A 23,992-nucleotide genomic window follows, 5' to 3' on the forward strand; every position below is an offset into this window, starting at 1 on the left:
ATACGTTATGACATTTCGATGATGTTCTATTGACCAAAATGATCCTATTTTTATGTCATACAGTACCAAACAAATATTTTATAATGAAAATTTGTAGGTCATTTCGATTGAAATGGTTTACTTAATGGGCAAGTAAACAAAAATATAAAGAGTTATGTTATAAAATAAACTTATACGATATTACATTTCGATGATGTTCTATTGACCAAAATGATCCTATTTTTATGTCATATAGTACCAAACAAAGATTTTATAATGAAAGTTTCTAGGTCATTTGGATTGAAATGGTTTACTTGTTTGCCAAGTAAACCCAAATATATAGAGTTATGTTATCAAATAAGCTTATACGATATGACATTTCTGTGATGTTGGACTGACCAAAATGATCCTATTTTTATTTCATTTAGTACCTAACAAAGATCATATAGTGAAAGTTTGTAGGTCATTTGGGTTGAAATAGTTTACTTGTCGGGTAAATAAACCAAAAGATAAAGAGTTATCTTATAAAATAAACTTATACGATATTACATTTCTATGATGTTGTAATGATCAAATGATCCTATTTTTATGTCATTTAGTACCTAACAAAGATTGTATAATGAAAGTTTGTAGGTTATTTGGATTGAAATGGTTTACTTGTTGGCCAAGTAAACCCAATTATAAAGAGTTATGTTATAAAATAAACTTGTACGATATTACATTTTTATGATGTTGTAATGACCAAAATGATCCTATTTTTATGTCATTTAGTACCTAACACATATTATATAATGAAAGTTTGTAGGTCATTTGGATTGAAATAGTTTACTTGTTGGGCAAGTAAACCAAAATGTAAAGAGTTATGTTATAAAATAAACTTATACGATATTACATTTCTATGATGTTGTAATGACCAAATTATCCTATTTTTATGTTATTTAGTACCTAACACATATTGTATAATGAAAGTTTGTAGGTATATTACTTTTGTTGCTAATTGACCTAAAATGTTACTTTTTGCTGATACAATTATACTTTTTGCTGATACAATGATACCTTTTTGCTGATACAATTATATTTCAGTGGATACAATGATACTTTTTGCTGATAAGATGATAGTTATAGCTGATAAATGATACTTTTCTGTATGCATGAAAATATAACTCATTTTTATGTTATGTTTTGAAGGTATTGCATGATTTTTGCTCCATTCACTGGAAAAGATAACCATTCCAGAGCAGTTACATTTGGAGCTGGATTGTTATCAAGTGAAGGTAGAGACTCATATTCTTGGTTGTTTAGCTGTTTTGTTCGATGTATGGGGGTTGCACCCAAATTGATTATCACTGATCAAGATTGGGGGATGAAACTTGCTATTCAACAAGTACTTTTACAAACAAGGCACCGATGGTGCATGTGGCATATTATGGTTAAGGTGTCAGATAAGTTGCCCAAATCCTTGCTTGGTAGTGAAGATTTCAAAAAAGAGTTTAATGCATGTGTTTGGTCTGATTTGTTAGAGCCTGATGAGTTTGATATAATATGGAATGATATTATGGAACGGTATGGATTAGAAGACGTCCACTGGTTTGGATCGATGTTTGAAGATAGAGAAATCTGGGTTCCTGCTTATTTTCGAGATTTTCCCATGGGGTCGCTTCTTAGGACTAGATCGATGTCTGAATCAGTGAATAGCTTTTTTAAAAACTACACAAAGCCTCGTGCAAATCTTGTACAGTTCATCAATTTCTTTAACTGTGCTGTGGGAGATCAAAGGAATGCCAATTCACGATTGAACTACTTGGATTACTCAACTATTCCTGATTTGTCAACCCAATTGCCTATTGAGAAGCATGCATCTACAATCTACACTGATTCTATTTTCAAACATGTACAAAAGGAAATAAGTATGGTATGTGAGATTGTTTCGATAACTGTTGAGGATAACATCAAGATGCATAAGGTCAAGGACCAATAAGGTAGAACATGGGATGTTAAGTATGATTGTAAGAAAGACACATTCGACTGTAGTTGTAAGAAGTTTTCCAGAATTGGTTTGTTATGCCGTCATATATTTTGTTTGTTTAAGAATAAGTCTGCTAATCTCATTCCTGAGAAATATTTTGGTCGAAGGTGGTTGAAGAGCTCTTTACTAAAGGCAGCCCATGGTCTACCATTTGAGGAGCAACTATCATTTGAACGTGAGCTCCAATTTTAACCTTATTTGTAAAAACTCTATTTTTCAGTCATTGAAATGATAATATTTATTGTAATAATGTTATCTTTTACCTTGCAGATTTGGATGAAAAGCATGATGTTAAGAAAAAGTTGTTCTCCAACTTTTATCGATTAGTCCAAAAGTCTGAGGGAAGTATGGATCATCTGTCTTTGTTATGTGCTGGTCTTGATGATTTGGAAGAGCATATATTGGAAATTGTGCAACACCTTCAGTCATTGAAAAGAAAAAGATGGTTGAGAATTTTTATGGAATGGCAGTACCTGATGTAATTGATGTACATCCTCCAGATGTTGTTCTTACCAAAGGATCGGCTAGTGACAAGGTATCAAAGAGGGAGAGTGCAATAAAGAAAAGAAATAAGCCAAAACGACGGTGTGGTAAATGTCATGAGATGGGTCATCATGATTCAAGAAATTGTGGTAGATTCAATGAGAAGGCAGATTGAAGCCATTTGAAATAAACTAATACTTTCAGCCGATAAAATGATAATTTCAGCCGATAAAATGATAGATATTTTTGGCTTATAAATGTTAGGTTTACTATATAAAATGATAGTTTTGCAGGATAGAATGATAATCTTAGTTTATAAAATGATAAATGTTACTCTCAGTAGATAAAATCATATTTCTAACCTATAAAATGACAAAATGATACTTGCAGCCGATAAAATGATATTTCTGACTGATAGAATGATACTTTAAGTTGATAAAATGATACTTTTGTTTATAAATGTTAGAATTACCGCATAAAATGATAGTTTTGACTAATAGAATGATTGTCACGCCCGCATTTTCTAAGGATAGAAAACACGGTTGATCGTGACTGGGGGAGGATTAAAGAACCGGGAGAAGAAAGGGGAAAAACATACACATTTGACCAAAATCTTAATAATTGAATTAACCTTGAAAACGTCATAATATTTTCCTAACAATAATACCAACTCTAAGGAAATAAAGAGTGGACAGTAAACAATTTTCAAACGAGTTAGACTCTGCACGAATAAACAATTCTAAAGAAAATGACTCTTAGCGGAAGTGTTCAAGACACGGAAAATGCCGAGTATGAAGACACGACAAATCCAACAATTATTAACCATGATGAAACAATCCATGAACTCTGCTCAACATCCTCCACGTCCATCGCCGCTCAATCTGCACATTAAGAAAAACAATATGCAGAGCTGAGTACTTGATGCACTTAGTGGACACATGCCAAAACATAGTTTGTCAAGCCATAATCAAGTGACCTTGGGGGTTTTAATTAAAAGAAACCCAAGTACACCAAAAACATATATTTCTCAAGTTCGGTTGGCCAACCATTTTCCATCCGCATTCACCATCACCATATCTGAGCAAACATGACAAGGAACGTGGCCACGAACCAAGTCACTAGACCGGCCAACTCCAAAGAGATAGCACACGATCTACGGGGTGTACACTAGTCCGAGCAGGGTTTGCGGCCCTGTTGGGACCCGAATTCGATTAAACATACATGGCATAGCCACTTCAGATAGGTTCATTCAAGTACAAAACATGGCAAGACAAACACTTTCCACCTCCTTTTCACATGAAGTATTTAGGACATAGTCCTTAATTAAAAGAAAGCCTACCTCAAAAGCTTACTCCTCAATCACTTTCTGTTCCCACCGCAAACAACATGCACAAGTTCACCCTTTTCAGAAATAACATGATATGCAAAAATCAGACTTTGCAGAATAAAACAATTTAACAATGCATGCATCCTAAGTGTGTGCTCAAATTATCCTTGATCACATGTAGTGAAACTTCATATATTAACCTCAGTCCAACAACGGATCTGGAATTAGCAAACAAATTAAATACAACGGTCCAAACCAATAGTCATTTCTTTCGATTTTTACTAATCTGCAATAAGCCAAAAGATTCAATTCCAATACCATGACTCAATTAATACATAAACTAGTTCAACCACAATTAAACAAACAATGATGAAAAACAGTCAGTAGCTAAAAATGCTCCCAGCCACCATACGTGTACTCCCTTCACAACATGTATACACCCGTATTATTATATTTCCAAATCAACACATAATTTCAATTATCCAACTTAATTGGTCAAAAAGAATAAGAATATGCACCTTTAATTTACTCCCAGCAGTAACCCATTAAATAATATAAAGGAAGAAAAGGCTGTAACTTAATATACTGCCAAGCCACTACACGGCATCTCTCCCTATCTCAAATTATTTAGCAACAATCTAAATTGAAATTCCATATTAAGAAGGAAGCCCATTATTAAAACATTAAAAGCCCAACAAAAAAAAACTACGCCTCCGGATCTCCTCTTTCCCCTTGCCACGACGTCACTCTTTCTTCTTCTCACCCTTCTCCGTGTGTTTTTTTTTAAATTTATGCAGAATCAGTGCTTTATAATTGTTCCAAACCCATATCCTTCTAATATAGTTTTTGCCATCAACTCATTCGTCCAAAATCACAATTAGGAGATACCCAACTCTCTATTCTAAACTCTCGTCTCTTTTCTTTTTCCCAAAACAAATTCTTTCATTATAATTTCCAGTTGTTCGTTTCAAATATTCATGGGCAGATAGGGATTTTATGAATTTGGGGATTTGAAGAAAACAAGGCTACTAAAGCACTAAAGATCCAAGCTTTATCAAGAATGTTTCCTTCAACAGTTTATGAAATTCAATTCCGTGAACTACAGTGAGTGTATGCATCGTGAAGTATGAATTGGAATGCAGAGGGCTCAGAGATTTATGGGTATACCTTTGGAAAGAAGAAAAGTTTGCACACGGAAGGTAATAACAACTCTCCCAGTTTCTCCTTTACACTGTGATATTTGAGATTTTTGGTTATGGAATCAACAAATATGGAGGTTTTTCGAATTCAATTGAAGGAGGAGAAAATTACCTTAACGGAGGAGGAGAAGAATTGCAGAACGGAAGATGGTAATTTGCTGAGATTAAAGGGAAGATATATATGGCGTCGATAGGGGGGTTATTTGGTTGGAGATTCTTAAGGAGAGAATGAGATATGGAGGAAACCGTATAGTAATCGGATTGGGAGAAATTTATTTGACTAAAATTTGATTACAGGAGGAGTACAATAATTAATAAATATTTTGGGCTTCTCCAAATTTGGTTAACTAAAAAAAATAAAAGGCTAGAATAATAGAGATAAAATGATAGGCCCAAATATTTGATTTAGAGTATTAATTAAATTGTGGTATTTTATTTTTAGTACTTGGTGTTATTCCAAGTACTCGCACGAACGCCCAAAATTTCCCATCGACGAATCTCACCTCTATCTCGTCGACAACTTACACCACACAATTAATCAACAATAACTCAAGCATTCATTATTTTCGTTCACAACCAATCGTCTCAAAACAAAAATCTTAGCTTAAAAGATAGAAAGAAAAAAAACGGGTATTACAATCTACCCATCTTCACAAAAATTTCGTCCCGAAATTTGCTTAGATCATTCAAACAATTCTGGGTACTTCTCCCTCATCTTGTCTTCCAATTCCCATGTAGCTTCCTCAACACCGTGATTCCTCCATCGAACCTTCACCGAGGCAATAGACTTGTTTCTCAACTCTTGCACTTTCCTATCCAGAATGGCTTCAGGCTTCTCTTCGTAACTCAAATTCGGATTCAAGATCATCATCTCCTCTTGATGAATTATGTGGTTAGGGTCGAACACATACTTCCTCAATTGTGACACATGGAAAACGTTGTGTACTCTCCCAAAGCTCGGTGGTAGCGCCAATCTATACGCTATGGTACCCACTCTGTCAAGAATCTCATAAGGCCCAATAAATCGTGGTCTCAACTTGCCTTTCACACCGAACCGAGTTATTCCTTTTGACGGAGCTACCTTTAGAAAAACTTTATCTCCTGCCTCAAATTGGAGATTGGTTCTTCGAACATCAGCATATGATTTTTGTCGATCCTGAGCTTCCTTTATCCTCTCACGAATTTGTCGAACAATCTCAATCATTTCTTCCACCGAGTCTGGCCCAAGAACTCTTCTCTCACCCACTTCATCCCAGTAAAGTGGTGATCTACACTTGTTCCCATACAATGCCTCATACGGGGCCATGTTAATAGTCGCCTGATAACTATTGTTGTAAGCGAACTCTATTAGTGGCAACACTTCCTCCCAACCTACTCCTCGATCTAGCACTACGACTCTCAACATATCCTCCAAAGTCTGTATCGTCCTCTCTGATTGCCCATCAGTCTGCGGGTGGAATGCAGTGCTGAAATTCAACTTAGTGCCTAACTCTCGTTGTAGGCTCATCCAAAATCTAGAGGTAAACTTCGCATCACGATCACATGTAATAGTAACTGGTACTCCATGTAGACGTATGATCTCTTTCACATACATCTTAGACAACTTATTGGCTCCATAGGTATCACGAATCGGCACAAAGTGAGCAGATTTTGTGAGACGATCAATAATCACCCAAATAACAGTATTTCCTCGTTGTGATCTCGGTAATCCTGTCACGAAATCCATTGCAATGTGCTCCCATTTCCACTCCGGTATCTCAAGTGGTTGTAGTCTCCCATAAGGTCGTTGATGTAGCGCTTTCACTTGCTAACATGCTAGACACCTCTCCACAAATGCCGCTACATGCTTTTTCATGCCATTCCACCAAATCTGTCTCTTCATATCTCGATACATCTTGGTACTCCCCGGGTGTGCAGTATACGGTGTTTCGTGTGCTTCCTCATGATTTCATTCCTAAGCCCTTCGTCTCTAGGCACACACAACCTGCCCTTAAATGTGAGGGCACTATCCGCCTCCTCGTGAAAATATTCTTGCTCCCCTGTCCTCACTTCCGAATGGATTTTCTCAAGTAAAGTATCGCATCTTTGAGCTTCCACAATTCTAGCCCTTAGGTCGGGTTCCATTACCAAGGTGGCGATCCTTCCTTCCACTGTCTCGGGTGCTCTCACTACCTCCAATCGCATTTTATTGAACTCTCGTATCAAGTTTTCTTCATTCGTGAGAAAAGTGGCAAATTGAGGTTGAGACTTTCTACTTAGGGCATCAGCCACTACATTCGCCTTTCCTGGGTGGTAGTTTATACTGCAATCATAATCCTTCACCAACTCAAGCCATCTACGCTGGCGCATGTTCAAATCCTTTTGTTCAAAGAAGTACTTGAGGCTTTTATGGTCCGTATATATCTCACATCGAACTCCATAAAGATGGTGTCTCCAAATCTTCAAAGCATGTACAACTGTTGCCAACTCCAAGTCATGCGTCGGATAGTTCAACTCATGCGGCCGCAACTGCCTTGATGCATACGCAATCACTTTCCCATTCTGCATAAGTACACATCCAAGTTCAACTTTTGATGCATCGGTATACACCACGTAGTTAGTGCCTGGCTCTGGTACAGTGAAAATTGGTGCGGTGGTCAACTTCTCTTTCAATAACTGAAAACTGGCCTCACACTCCGGCGTCCAATTCACTTTGACCCCTTTCTTTAGTTGTTGAGTCATTGGCCCTCGCTATCTTAGAAAATCCTTCGATGAATCTTCGATAATATCCCGCCATTCCTAGAAAACTCCGAATTTCATTAGGTGTGGTTGGTGATTTCCATTTCTGTACCGCTTCCACCTTTGCGGGGTCTACTCGAATTCCATCTGCGCTCACTATGTGCCCAAGGAAATTCACTTCTTTGAGCCAAAACTCACACTTACTGAACTTGGCGTAGAGTTTCTCGGCCCTTAACGTCTCCAAGGTAGTCCTCAAATGTTTTTCATGTTCCTCCTCGTTCTTTGAGTAGATAAGGACATCGTCTATGAAGACTAAGACGAACTTGTCTAAGTATGGATGGAACACGCGATTCATAAGGTCCATAAATACAGCCGGGGCATTTGTCAATCCGAAAGGCATCACTATAAACTCATAATGGCCGTATCTAGTTCGGAAAGCCGTCTTGGGTACATCTTCTCGTCGGACTCTCAGTTGATGGTATCCCGATCTCAAATCCATTTTCAAGAATACTCCAGCTCCACGGAGTTGATCAAATAAATCATCTATCCTCGGCAGTGGATACTTGTTCTTGAGTGTCAACTTGTTCAACTCTCGATAATCTATGCACATGCTCAATGTTCCATCCTTCTTCTTCACAAACAACACTGGTGCTCCCCACGGCGACACACTGGGTCTAATGAAACCCAAGTCTAGCAACTCTTGTAGTTGTATCTTAAGTTCTTCCAATTCCTTAGGCGCCATTCGGTATGGTGCCTTAGATATCGGTGCTGATCCTGGCTCCAAATCAATTGTAAACTCCAACTGTCTATCGGGTGGTGGTCCTGGCAAGGCGTTGGGAAAAACGTCTGGGAATTCTTTCACTACTGCCACATCCTCTATGCTTCTTTCTTTCTTCTCCTCTCCATTAAGATAGACGAGATACGCTGGGCATCCCTTCCTCATCATAGTAGTCGCTTGAAGTGCAGAAATTATGGACTTGCGTCAATTCATAGAAATCCCATAAAATGTAGTCGGCTCCTTTCCCGAGGTTTGAAAAGAGATCTCTCTCTCTTTACAGCGAATGGTAACATGATTCTCGACCAACCAATCCATTCCCAAAATTATATCTACACTCCCCATCGACATAACTTGTAATTTGTGTGCAACTAGTTTAAGTTCTCCCATAGTAAATTCTATATTCGAGCAAATTTGTGAAATATCTATAGTTCCTCCTACGGGTGAAGTCACACTCATTCTTTGTTCATTTTTATTGATAGGCAGTTCTAAAGTATTCACACATGATGCTGATATAAAAGAATGTGATGCACCCGTATCAAACAAAACAACAATAGGCATGTCGAGGAGCGTGCCCATACCTGCCAAGTTTCCTTGCTCTTGATTCCCTTGATGGTTCGTCGGCTGTTTCCCTTTTAAAGCATATGCCCTTGCCTGAGTGGGAAGTCCTTGACGACGTTGCTGCTGCTACTGCTGTGGTGCGGGTAAGTATCCCCTCGGTTCGGCTTGTAGTGCCCGCACTTGCGGACGGAACCCTTGATTGCTCTGTCCTGCTCCCATTCCCATAATCTTACTCGGGCATTCTCTTGAGAAGTGGCCATTTCCACCACAAGTGTAACATTTATTGCTCTTTTCTCTGCACTCCCCAAAATGGTTCTTAAAGCACTTAGCACACTGGGGGGCTCTAGGCCGGAAGTCACCCCTCTGATAGGGAGCACTCTGCCTAGCTCCGTACTGCGGCGGGTTTCTGATGGGTTGCTGCCTCTTGTTATCATATGGAGTCCGATCTCCATCCCACTTCCTCTTATCTCTGGAATTATGTTGTTGAAGTGGCACTGGTGTAGTATTTGCTACTGTCATCTCCTTAGGCAACGCTTCTTCCACATCTAATGCACAAGCCAAAATCTCATAATATGAAAGTCCTCTGCGACTTGCCACTGCTACTCTTACTTCGTTCTTGAGACCAGCACGAAACTTTTCTGCCATTTTCTCATCTGTATCCACCAACTCGGGAGCATATCGAGTAATTTCACACAGTGCACGGTCGTACTCTGTCACCGTCATATTCCCTTTCTTCAAAGTATGGAATTCAACTACCTTTGCTGACCTATAGCTCATGGGAACGTAGTTATTGTACACCTCTTCCTTGAATATCTCCCAAGTAAGCGCTTCATGATGTTCAGGGTTCATGGTCCTTAGCTTGGTATCCCACCAAAAATCTGCGGGCCCCGTTAATTGAAAAGTCACACAAGCGAGGCATTCTTTGTCGGTGCACTCCATAAAATCAAATATGCGCTCGAGGGTGCGTATCCAGGTCTCTGCCTTAGACGGCTCTCCCAGTCCATCAAACCGTGGGGGTTTTTGCCTAAAAAAGGTATCAATGTATTGTTTGGGTTGAGGCGGGGGTGGAGGTGGTGGTGGAGGCGGTGGTGGTGGTGGTTGCTCTCCCTCGACATTCTGAGGGTCCACAGGGTCCTCCTCTCCACGTCCACGCCCAGGTCTACGTCCACGTCTCGGTGGCATTCTGATTCAAAAAGCATAGATTAATATGGTCGCTCCAATTATTAATCACTACATTCTCGTTTTAAGACTTCTCACGCAACCTTTCATATATAACGATTATAGAATACGTATAATAAATCAAGCTACGTATGCGCATGTAACACTAACTATCATCACTCAAACTTCCATTCACACTTTCCGAACGTTTATACTTGTTATTTTTCTTTTATCCTTTTGGTATTAGAGATTCAATGTGGTTCGTTGTTCCACGTTCATTTAATTTGCTCGGAGGAGCAATAATTGAGTTATTATATACAACTAGAATCGATGATGTAAGGTCTAATGTTCATCCAAAACAGTCCGCAATCACACAAGGAATTCATAATATCATATTTCAGTATCTACGAGTCATTACTCAAATCATCACATAAAGGCCACATAATCAAGCATACACAAACAATTATCACTAGACGTCTCAACACATACCAACATCATGTTCCTCAAAATCTCAATAGAAAAAGAACTAGCATGCTTTCACTTAAAGTTCAACTATTTCCAAAAATTTTCAAAAGTTTCCTCAACATAATTTTTTTTTGCCAATCTAATTCCACCATGAACAACTAATCATTTCCATTCCCAAAATATTTACCTCAAAATCTCTTACAAAAATTTTGGTTACCTCTTTTCAGGTTGAGCGCGATGGTTGGATGTTGAGCCTTTGACACTTTTAAAAAAAAATTATTTAATTATTTTGATCTAGGGATGCTAATCTAGATCAAGAAGGAAAGAAGACTCTTGGGTCCAGAGCGGAAAGAAAAATTGCTCTGCTGTCAGGCCCGCATTTTCTAAGGATAGAAAACACGGTTGATCGTGACTGGGGGAGGATTAAAGAAGCGGGGAAGAAAGGGGAAAAACATACACATTTGACCAAAATCTTAATAACTGAATTAACCTTGAAAACGTCATAATATTTTCCTAACAATAATACCAACTCTAAGGAAATAAAGAGTGGACAGTAAACAATTTTCAAACGAGTTAGACTCTGCACGAATAAACAATTCTAAAGAAAAGGACTCTTAGCGGAAGCTTTCAAGATGCGGAAAATGCCGAGTATGAAGACACGACAAATCCCACAATTATTAACCATGATGAAACAATCCATGAACTTTTCTCAACATCCTCCACGTCCATCGCCGCTCAATCTGCACATTAAGAAAAATAATATGCAGGGCTGAGTACTTGAGGCACTCAGTGGACACATGCCAAAACATAGTTTGTCAAGCCATAATCAAGTGACCTTGGGGGTTTTAATTAAAAGAAACCCAAGTACACCAAAAACATATATTTCACAAGTTCGGTTGGCCAACCATTTTCCATCCGTATTCACCATCACCATATCTGAACATACATGACAAGGAACGTGGCCACAAACCAAGTCACTAGACCGGCCAACTCCAAAGAGATAGCACACGATCTACGGGGTGTACACTAGTCCGAGCAAGGTTTGCGGCCCTGCTGGGACCCGAATTCGATTAAACATACATGGCATAGCCACTTCAGATAGGTTCATTCAAATACAAAACATGGCAAGACAAACACTCTCCACCTCCTTTTCACATGAAGTATTTAGGACATAGTCCTTAATTAAAAGAAAGCACACCTCAAAAGCTTACTCCTCAATCACTTTCTGTTCCCACCGCAAACAACGTGCACAAGTTCACCCTTTTCCGAAATAACATGATATGCAAAAATCAGACTTTGCAGAATAAAACAATTTAACAACACATGCATCCTAAGTGTGCTCAAATTATCCTTGTTCACATGTAGTGAAACTTCATATATTAACCTCAGTCCAACAACGGATCCGGAATTAGCAAACAAATTAAATACAACGGTCCAAACCAATAGTCATTTCTTTCGATTTTTACTAATCTGCAATAAGCCAAAAGATTCAATTCCAATACCATGACTCAATTAATACATAAACTAGTTCAACCACAATTAAACAAACAATGAAGAAAAACAGTCAGTAGCTAAAAATGCTCCCAGCTACCATACGTGTACTCCCTTCACAACATGTATACACCCATATTATTATATTTCCAAATCAACACATAATTTCAATTATCCAACTTAATTGGTCAAAAAGAATAAGAATATGCAACTTTAATTTACTCCCAGCAGTAACCCATTAAATAATAAAAAGGAAGAAAAGGCTGTAACTTAATATACTGCCAAACCACTACACGGCATCTCTCCCTATCTCAAATTATTTAGCAACAATCTAAATTAAAATTCCATATTAAGAAGGAAGCCCATTATTAAAACATTAAAAGCCCAACAAAAAAAACTACGCCTCCGCATCTCCTCTTTCCCCTTGCCACAACGTCACTCTTTCTTCTTCCCACCCTTCTCCGTGTTTTTTTTTTAATTTTTGCAGACTCAGTGCTTTATAATTGTTCCAAACCCATATCCTTCTAATATAGTTTTTGCCATCAACTCATTCGTCCAAAATCACAATTAGGAGATACCCAACTCTCTCTTCTAAACTCGCGTCTCTTTTCTTTTTCCCAAAACAAATTCTTTCATTATAATTTCCAGTTGTTCGTTTCAAATATTCATGGGCAGATAGGGATTTTATGAATTTGGGGATTTGAAGAAAATAAGGCTACTAAAGCACTAAAGATCCAAACTTTATCAAGAATGTTTCCTTCAACAGTTTATGAAATTCAATTCCGTGAACTACAGTTAGTGTAGGAATCGTGAAGTATGAACTGGAATGCAGAGGGCTCAGAGATTTATGGGTATACCTTTGGAAAGAAGAAAAGTTTGCACACGGAAGGTAATAACAACTCTCCCAGTTTCTCCTTTACACTGTAATGTTTGAGATTTTTGGTTATGGAATCAACAAATATGGAGGTTTTTCGAATTCAATTGAAGGAGGAGAAAATTACCTTAACGGAGGAGGAGAAGAATTGCAGAACGGAAGATGGTAATTTGCTGAGATTAAAGGGAAGATATATATGGCGTCGATAGGGGGGTTATTTGGTTGGAGATTCTTAAGGACAGAATGAGATATGGAGGAAACCGTATAGTAATGGGATTGGGAGAAATTTATTTGACTAAAATTTGATTACAGGAGGAGTACAATAATTAATAAATATTTTGGGCTTCTCCAAATTTGGTTAACTAAAAAAAATAAAAGGCTAGAACAATAGAGATAAAATGTTAGGCCCAAATATTTGATTTAGAGTATTAATTAAATTATGGTATTTTATTTTTAGTACTTGGTGTTATTCCAAGTACTCGCACGAACGCCCAAAATTTCCCATCGACGAATATCACCTCAATCTCGTCGACAACTTACACCACATAATTAATCAACAATAACTCAAGCATTCACTATTTCCGTTCACAACCAATCGTCTCAAAACAAAAATCTTAGCTTAAAAGATAGAAAGAAAAAAAATGGGTATTACAATGATACTCTGAGTTGATAAAATGATACTTTTGCCGATAGAATGATACTCTGAATTTTGCGGGATAAAATGACAAAATGATACTCTAACCCGATAAAATGATATTTTCTGACTGATAGAATGATACTTTGAATTAATAAAATGATACTTTTGTTTATAAAATGATACATTCGTCATAAAATGAAACTTTAACCTAATAAAATAATAATCTAACCTTATAAAATGATATATAAGCTGAAGAAATGGCATATAAGCCGATAAAATGACAAAAAAAAGATAAAATGATAGTTTTGCTGGATAGAATGATACTTTAAGTTGATAAAATGATACTTTTGGCTTATAAATGTTAGGTTTACTATATAAAATGATAGTTTTGCCGAATAGAATGATACTCCGAGTTTATAAAATGATAAATGTTACTCGATGTAGATAAAATCATATTTCTAACCTATAAAATGAGAAAATGATACTTGCAGTCGATAAAATGATATTTCTGACTGATAGAATGATACTTTGAGTTGATAAAATGAAACTTTTGTTTATAAATATTAGATTTACTGCATAAAATAATAGTTTTGACTGATAGAATGATACTCTGAGTTGATAAAATGACACTTTTGCTGATAGAATGATACTCTGAGTTGACAAAATCATAGTTTTGTCGGATAAAATTACAAAATGATACTTGCATCCGATAAAATGATATTTCTGACTGAAAGAATGATACTTTGAGTTGATAAAATAATACTTTTGTTTATAAATGTTAGATTTACTGCATAAAATGGTAGTTTTGACTGATAGAATGATACTCTGAGTTGATAAAATGATACTTTTGCTGATAGAATGATACTCTGAATTTTGCGGGATAAAATGACAAAAGATACTCTGAGCCGATAAAATGATATTTCTGACTGATAGAATGATACTTTGAATTGATAAAATGATACTTTTGTTTATAAAATGAAACTTTAATCTGATAAAATGATAATCTAACCTTATAAAATGATATATAAGCTGAAGAAATGACATATAAGCTGATAAAATGACAAAAAAATGATAAAATGATAGTTTTGCCGGATAGAATGATACTTTAAGTTGATAAAATGATACTTTTGGCTTATAAATGTTAGGTTTACTATATAAAATGATAGTTTTGCCGAATAGAATGATACTTCGAGTTTATAAAATGATAAATGTTACTCGCAGTAGATAAAATCATATTTCTAACCTATAAAATGACAAAATGATACTTGCAGCCGATAAAATGATATTTCTGACTGATAGAATGATACTTTGAGTTGATAAAATGATACTTTTGTTTATAAATGTTAGATTTACTGCATAAAATGATAGTTTTGACTGATAGAATGATACTCTGAGTTGATAAACTGATACTTTTGCCGATAGAATGATACTCTGAGTTGACAAAATCATAGTTTTGCCGGATAAAATGACAAAATGATACTTGCATCCGATAAAATGTTATTTCTGACTGATAGAATGATACTTTGAGTTGATAAAATGATACTTTTGTTTATAAATGTTTGATTTACTGTATAAAATGATAGTTTTGACTGATAGAATGATACTCTGAGTAGATAAAATGATACTCTGGCCGATAGAATGATACTCTGAGTTGACAAAATCATAGTTTTGCCGGATAGAATGATACTCTGAGCCGATAAAATGATATTTCTGACTGATAGAATGATACTTTGAATTGATAAAATGATACTTTTGTTTATAAAATATATAAGGGCAAAATTGTTATTTCATTTTCAAATAGGCGCGTCGATAGAATACGTGAACTAGACGCTAAATTTAATTTCTCTGACACTCAAACCCTTCGAATCGCTTCCAAACCCTCCGAATCGCTTCCAAACTCTCCGATCGCATTCAAACCGTAGTTTCTTCAGTTTCGAAGGTAAATCCATCCAAAATCTGTAATATGACGTCGGAAAATGCTCAAGGATCATCGAAGAAAGGTTGGATGAAGTTTGTTACTTATTTCACTTTTGTTTTTGCTCGATTTTATCATTTTGCCTGCGATTATCCTTTTTTTTAGATTCTATAGGTTTTTAGTGTAGATTTATAGTTACATATTACAGCATGATGAATTTTCTTCGAATTTACTTCATACCTTGTTCCATATCCTAACTCAGCGGTTTTTAGATTCTAAATCAGCAGTTTATGCAAATAAGTTTATCATTATTTAGTATCTCAGTGAATAATTTTGAGCTATATTAAGTGTGTATTCATTAATTTGACCACTTTTTTTGTATGTCTTCCAGCCTCAAAGCGTGGGAGGTCACAAATCAACGATGAAGAAGAAATGCTTGCCAGAAAGAAACAGGATAAAGGAAAGAGTGTTAAAGATATTAGTTATAAAGTTCCTTCGTGTGATGAAATTAAAAGTTCAATTAGGGAGGCTGCAGATGCTATTAGTAAAATGATGAGGTATATAAAGGATGCTCTAGCAAATACCAATGACACCAATTGCTTCAAAGTTGCAGCTATAAATGCACTAAAGATGGTTGGTGTGGAGGTTGATCAAGGGGACCAAGCTGTGTCTAAGCAAATTGAAAATATGACACAAGCTATGGAAGAGGATCAAGAAGATGATCCAGAATGGATTCAGCTTATGGAAAAATGATGGAAGCCCATGATGAAAAATGCAAATTAGTGAATGAAGGTACATCAATTTTGCCAGATATTAACTTGGGAAATAAACCAGTACGTTGAAGATTTGGGAAACAATTTATTTACTTTTTTGAGTTTTTATTCTTATGTTATATCACATTTCACTTTTTGCAGGAGACAAATGATTATAATCCCTCAACCGAAATAGTAGTTTACAATCCAGACATGTTAAGTGTTAAGCAATGATATATCTCATCCATTCACCAACACTTTTAACAAACATGAAGTGAACTATATGTCTTATATAGTGAAGTTTTCATATCATTCTTGCCCTGATAGGCAACTGCTAGGATTGAAAAAATGGAGAGGATGGTCCAGGCCAAAACCAAGTTTACCTTGAAGGAGTCACAAATCTTTTTGTGGATTATGACAAAATATGAATCAAATGAGTAAGATTTATATTATAGTTCTGATTTAGAAGAAAAATATACAAAAGATGTGCTAACACACACATATATTTGAACAGGGACGCCATAACGGTAACAAAAAGAGAATTCTGTTCACTATTGCCAGGTACGCTAATAGAAGTTTGTGTGATCAGTGCATGGGCTTCTTATTTGAATAATATGGAAGGATACAGGGCTCTATCTTCATCAAGGCGCCTCTTTTTCACAACATACCCATCCGTAAGAATAGTATAAATTTTGAAAAATAAATTGCATGGTATATGTTCATTATAAAGCATGATTATATATATGCTTGTCTATCATCTTCATCAGCAGCAGCATCGGGAAGTTTCTCTCCTAATACACAAAAGATTTCAGTGTGTTAAACGATTTATGTCATTATATAAAGTCAAAGTATCATTTTATCCCCTGAAACTATCATTTTATCCCCTGAAACCATCATTTTATCAAGTGCAACTATAATTATATCAAGTGCAACTAGTAAGTTTATCATTTTACCCACTGAAACTATCATTTTATTCCCATAACCTATCATTTTCAATTATTTCCATCCAGATTTGACTTGTCTCATCTTTCAGCTGTATACAATTGTTGACCGGCCTTATGGGGTCGACCTCATGACTCTATTTGATAGATTCTGTGACAATTTAAACTGAGGTTGAACAAATTTCGTATTTCAAATGGGACGATGTAGATTTGGTAAATACTTAACACAATTGATTCTTTGTTATATTACTAATTGTTTTTATTCTGAAATTATTATTATTATTATTATCTATGTAGGTGTTTTTTCCAATATGTACTGTAGAACATTACTATACCATATGCTTCAGATTTAGTACTAAAAGTATAGTGGTGAATCCAAATGACCTACAAACATTCATTATACAATCTTTGTTAGGTACTAAATGACATAAAAAATAGGATCTTTTGGTCATTACTACATCATAGAAATGTCATAACGTATAAGCTTATTTTGAAACATAACTCTTTATATTTGAGTTTACTTGGCCAACAAGTAAACCATTTCAATCCAAATGACCTACAACCTTTCATTATACAATCTTTGTTAGGTACTAAATGACTTAAAAAATAGGATCATTTGGTCATTACAACATCATAGAAATGTAATAAGGTATAAGTTTATTTTGAAACATAACTCTTTATATTTTTTGTTTACTTGGCCAACAAATAAACCATTTCAATCCAAATGACCTACAAATTTTCATTATAAAAACTTTGTTTGGTACTAAATGACATAAAAATAGGATCATTTTGGTCAATAGAACATCATCGAAATGTCATAACGTATAAGCTTATTTTGAAACATAACTCTTTACATTTTGGTTTACTTGGCCAACAAGTAATCCATTTCAATCCAAATGAACTACAAACTTTCATTATACAATCTTTGTTAGGTACTAAATGACATAAAAATAGGATCATTTTTGTCATTACAACATCATAGAAATATAATATCGTATAAGTTTATTTTATAACATAACTATTTACATTTTAGTTTACTTAGCCAACAAGTAAACCATTTCAATCCAAATGACCTACAAACTTTCATTATACAATATGTGTTAGGTACTAAATGACATAAAAAATAGGATCTTTTGGTCATTACAACATCATAAAAATGTAATATCGTATAAGCTTATTTTATAACATAACTCTTTATATTTGAGTTTACTTGGCCAACAAGTAAACCATTTCAATCCAAATGACCTACTACCTTTCATTATACAATCTTTGTTAGGTACTAAATGACTTAAAAAATAGGATCATTTGGTCATTACTACATCATAGAAATGTAATAAGGTATAAGTTTATTTTGAAACATAACTCTTTATATTTTTTGTTTACTTGGCCAACAAATAAACCATTTCAATCCAAATGACCTACAAATTTTCATTATAAAAACTTTGTTTGGTACTAAATGACATAAAAATAGGATCATTTTGGTCAATAGAACATCATCGAAATGTCATAACGTATAAGCTTATTTTGAAACATAACTTTTTACATTTTGGTTTACTTGGCCAACAAGTAATCCATTTCAATCCAAATGAACTACAAACTTTCATTATACAATCTTTGTTAGGTACTAAATGACAAAAAAATAGGATCATTTTTGTCATTACAACATCATAGAAATATAATATCGTATAAGTTTATTTTATAACATAACTCTTTACATTTTAGTTTACTTAGCCAACAAGTAAACCATTTCAATCCAAATGACCTACAAACTTTCATTATACAATATGTGTTAGGTACTAAATGACATAAAAAATAGGATCTTTTGGTCATTACAACATCATAAAAATGTCATATCGTATAAGCTTATTTTATAACATAACTCTTTATATTTGAGTTTACTTGGCCAACAAGTAAACCATTTCAATCCAAATGACCTACTACCTTTCATTATACAATCTTTGTTAGGTACTAAATGACTTAAAAAATAGGATCATTTGGTCATTACTACATCATAAAAATGTAATAAGGTATAAGTTTATTTTGAAACATAACTCTTTATATTTTTTGTTTACTTGACCAACAAGTAATCCATTTCAATCCAAATGAACTACAAACTTTCATTATACAATCTTTGTTAGGTACTAAATGACATAAAAATAGGATCATTTTTGTCATTACAACATCATAGAAATATAATATCGTATAAGTTTATTTTATAACATAACTATTTACATTTTAGTTTACTTAGCCAACAAGTAAACCATTTCAATCCAAATGACCTACAAACTTTCATTATACAATATGTGTTAGGTACTAAATGACATAAAAAATAGGATCTTTTGGTCATTACAACATCATAAAAATGTAATATCGTATAAGCTTATTTTATAACATAACTCTTTATATTTGAGTTTACTTGGCCAACAAGTAAACCATTTCAATCCAAATGACCTACTACCTTTCATTATACAATCTTTGTTAGGTAATGTTAAACACATATCCGGTATCCAAAAATAAAATCGGAAAATTCATGAACTATCAAATGAGTTGCCCTCAATAAGCCATGCGTCATCGTAAAAATCTGCATATCCACTACCACCACAACAACAAGAATCATCATTCAATCAGAATTTAAGTTCATTAGTCCATGCTATTACTTCATTTATAAAGGTAATTTAGTTCATTATAAGTACAATTAATCAAGTACTTATGCATACAGTACACTTCAGATTATCATTTCATATTAACCGGAATTAAGTTCATTCAAACATGTTATTACTTCATTCAACTAGATATCTGATTCTTATTAACTAAAGCTTTACGTAAACTTATGCATACAAAACAATTGAGTTCAAGATACTTCATTCAACCTGCGGATTACATCATTCAGCCAAACTGTTACTTCATTATTGATTTTTTTATACTACCGGCATGAAATCGAAAAAATATTCATCAACAAGGTTCAACAAGAGATTGTTCATCACATTGGTTAAAATACCTTATGATTATTCCGTTATCAGAGTTCATGATCTTTATTATAAGTTATGACCATAGTACTCCTAGTAGGGGAATAAGGATCTCCTATACTTTCTTCAGTAACAGAGTTTGATTTAGGTATAGGGGTTTTGAAAGTCTACTTTCTTTCTGAGGTACTTGGAATATCAGAACAGGAGGCTCTATTATTTTCATAGTTAAAACTTCTATTGTAACTAAAATTTGAGAAAGAATTTGTCCTGTCGAAATTAACTGTAACCGTGCCATCAGGTTCTTCAATAATTTGAGATGGTTCAGTTTTTCTAATATTTCGGGGAATTTGTGGTTCTTTTATGATAAACTGGTCAGGGATTGTAATTTGATCTCATTTGAGACGTTTAGGAGTATATGTTGTGGATTGTTCAGCATCCATTTGTAAGAGAATAGTTTCTCCTTTTGCAAAAGGATTTTTACTAAATTTAGGATTTAAGTTTGAAGACATAAGTCTAAGGTAAACCCTAAACATGATAGCAAAATTTTTACAATTATGAAATTCATCCCCTTGTATTTGAACATCAAGAACAAGGGATTCTAAAATCATTGGGTCTGTAAGATCAAGGGTTTAGGGTTTGGAGAACTATTAAAATATATTGGTCCGTTACAAATATTAGTTTGGACCATTGCCAGAAGGGAAGTTTGATATTTTTTAAGTCTTTTATCTCTTAGGGCGAGATAAATAGGAGTGTGAACTCCTATATGAACTAAGGGTTTGACAGCAATTTGAGCAAGACCAAAATGGGCATATCTATGTCCTTGTTTTATATATTTTTTAATAGAGTCATAGTTAAGTAAAGGAAAACTTTCAGATTTATGAAGAATACTTCTAGTTTCTTCATGAGTTCTAACAGAAAAGGCAGTTCTGAAGTCAAACATACCTATATCATAGAAGTTTTCTACTTTCTCTTTCGGGATGGTCCAATTTGAATAATCAATAGGTACATATATTTCATTACTAAAAATGATATCTTTATCATTTCTATTGTGAAGTACTATGGTCATAACTCTTAATGAAGAATTTACCCCAGATATGGAGTATTTGAATAAAGAATTAAGTTATCTTTTTTACAAAGAAAAAGAAAGATGGTTTAATAAATTAGATAATAAGATTAGAATCAAAATAAAGAATGAATGGATAAATGAAATGAAGAAAATAAAATCGAACTTTCTTTTTTATGATTTTATAGCAATATACCTCTCTTCAGAAGGATGGTATGATTGTTTTAAAAAACCTTCCATTGAAGTTAATTCAAGTCTTATAAAAAAATGGTGTTTGTCAAGTAATGATACTATAATTTCGGCAGTTCATCCTCCTCTTCAATCTTTAAAAATTCAAACTTATAAAGGAGAAATTATTGCAGACCCTTTTAAACAAACTAAAAAGCCTAATTCTTAACACTATTGCTAACACTATTGCTAACCAATTAGATATTATTTCCTCCAAGAGTCCTTCACCAGTCAAACAGAGTATCCTGAACGATACTTCTAAACCTTTTTTTAAGAGTAATGATATTTTTAAAAATAAGAGTGTAACTTTTAACCCAAAGACAGAGAAATTATTAACAAAAATTTCTGAAAAACTTAGTGAACCAAGTACCTCTAATACTAATGTCATAAGAGAAAATCATGAATCAAGTTCTGAACAAACAAGTCTTTCTTCTTCTGACACGGAGAATGATTCTGTTAAAAATTTAGAAGAAGTTTTCAAAAAATCTGATAACTCCCCCTTTAAGATAAACTGAATATTTAAAGGGAAAAGGTTTAACAGCAATAAAAATTATTACAATAGACCTTCACCTGCAGATATGCTTTATGAAGAAAGAGGACAATTTCATAAATCTAGTTATGATGGAAATGCAATAACAGAATGGAACATAGATGGAAAATCTGAATATGAAATCCTTAATACTTTACAAGAAATGGGAATGGCAAAAATTGCTTATAGGTACAATGGAATTTCTGAAAAAGAAGCTTGTATCATTCTTGTTAATGGTTTTACCGGCCAATTAAAAAATTGGTGGGATAATGCCTTAGATCTTGGAAGCAAGGAACAAATTTTAAACCATGTTGTGAGTATTGAAGACCAAGACGGAGAAATAAAAGAAACAAGCGATGCTTGCGACTTCCTGGTAGTCACTATTTCAATGTATTTTATAGGAAACCCAAGAGAGGAATATAATAGTTCTTCTATTGTCCTGACCAATCTTAGATGCCCCTCCTTATCTGATTATAGGTGGTATAAAGATGTCTTCATAACACAGGTTCTCAAAAGGAATGATTGCAATCAAGCTTTCTTGAAAGAAAGGTTCATTGCAGGATTACCCAAACTTTTTAGTGAAAGAATAATACAGAAAATCAAAGATGATATAGATTCTGAGAATATTCCTTTTGAAAATATTACGTTCGGGCAATTATTTGCTTTCATCAAGAAAGAAGGCTTAGCCCTATGTATGGAAATAAAAATACAAAACAAATATAGAAAAGATAAACAAAAAGAGAAGAGTGAATTAGGATGCTTCTGCGAGATGTTTGGGATTGAAAAGATTGAAGCCCCTTCTTCTAGAATTAAAAGGAAGAATAGAAAGTTAAAAAAAGAATCACAAAAGTCTGAATATAAACCTTACAAAAATAAATTTAGGAGAACAAAACCTAAAAGAACTTATAAACCGACCAATGATAAGGGAAAAAGTGAAATAAAATGTTGGTATTGTAAAAAGTAGGACACACTGAAGAACAATGTTGGAAGAAAAAGAAGAAGAACATTAGACTAATAAGCAAACAAATCAATAATCTTTTAAGAGAAAAGGATAACTCTTCTAACTCAGAAAGTGAATCCAATCAAGAAATGGAAGAGATGCTAAATACCTCTGACGAAAGTGATTATCATAGTAGTTTTGAACATGAAAAAGATATTTGCAAAAATTGTATCCAAGTCATCTCTAAAGAAAAGAAAGAAGTCATCTTTGACCTTATCCAAGAAATCCCAGATACCGATATAAGAGATAATTACCTTAATAAATTAAAAGATTTACTTCTTGAAGAACCTTCTACTTCCAAAAAGATAAACATCAGTGAACAATTTAGTCTAAATAAACTTTGGGACAAATATCCCTATCAAAGCATATCTAAACAAATAACAACAAAAGACCTCCAAAGTGAAATTAATAGCCTTAAAAAAACAAATCAATAAAGAATTTTATGAATTAAAAGAAAAGGACTTTGAAATAGAAACAAGACTCTCTATTATTGAAAATAATAAAGAAATTGGTAACTGGAAGGATCTTGATCCAGAAAATAATTCTATAAAAGTCATCCGAGAAATTGAATATCAAAAATGGCATATTAATATCACCCTTGCTGTTAATGACTTCAAAACCAGTATTATGGCCCTAGTTGATTCAGGAGCTGACCATAATATTATCAGAGAAGGAATAGTCCCTACTAAGTATTGTGACAAATCCAAAGAAAAACTTTATACTGCTAACAATAACCTACTAAAAATTAAATACAAACTCTCTAAAGCTCATATTTGTAATAATGGCTACTGTTTCAAGAATATCTTTACTATTGTTGAAGATATCACATATAATATGATTCTTGGAACGCCTTTCCTAACTCAAATTTATCCTTTCTATGTCAGTGATAGTGGTATTACCACCAA

The 23,992-nt window shown here is 34.3% G+C and overlaps 1 protein-coding gene across 1 annotated transcript; it reads right to left on the reverse strand.

Moving 5' to 3' along the window:
• Window positions 1-9,194: 9,194 nt before the first annotated feature.
• On the reverse strand, window positions 9,195-10,007 carry LOC121764199. Its single transcript, XM_042160255.1, has one exon. It carries the CDS (start codon window positions 10,005-10,007, stop codon window positions 9,195-9,197), a length of 813 nt encoding a protein of 270 aa, XP_042016189.1.
• Window positions 10,008-23,992: the final 13,985 nt, after the last annotated feature.

The sequence above is a fragment of the Salvia splendens genome, chromosome 14, assembly GCF_004379255.2.
Source record: "Salvia splendens isolate huo1 chromosome 14, SspV2, whole genome shotgun sequence".
NCBI lineage: Eukaryota > Viridiplantae > Streptophyta > Magnoliopsida > Lamiales > Lamiaceae > Salvia > Salvia splendens.

Excerpts from the sequence above, each read along its gene's own strand:
- LOC121764199 (XM_042160255.1), bottom strand. The coding sequence starts at position 10,007 with ATGGAGTGCACCGACAAAGAATGCCTCGCTTGTGTGACTTTTCAATTA.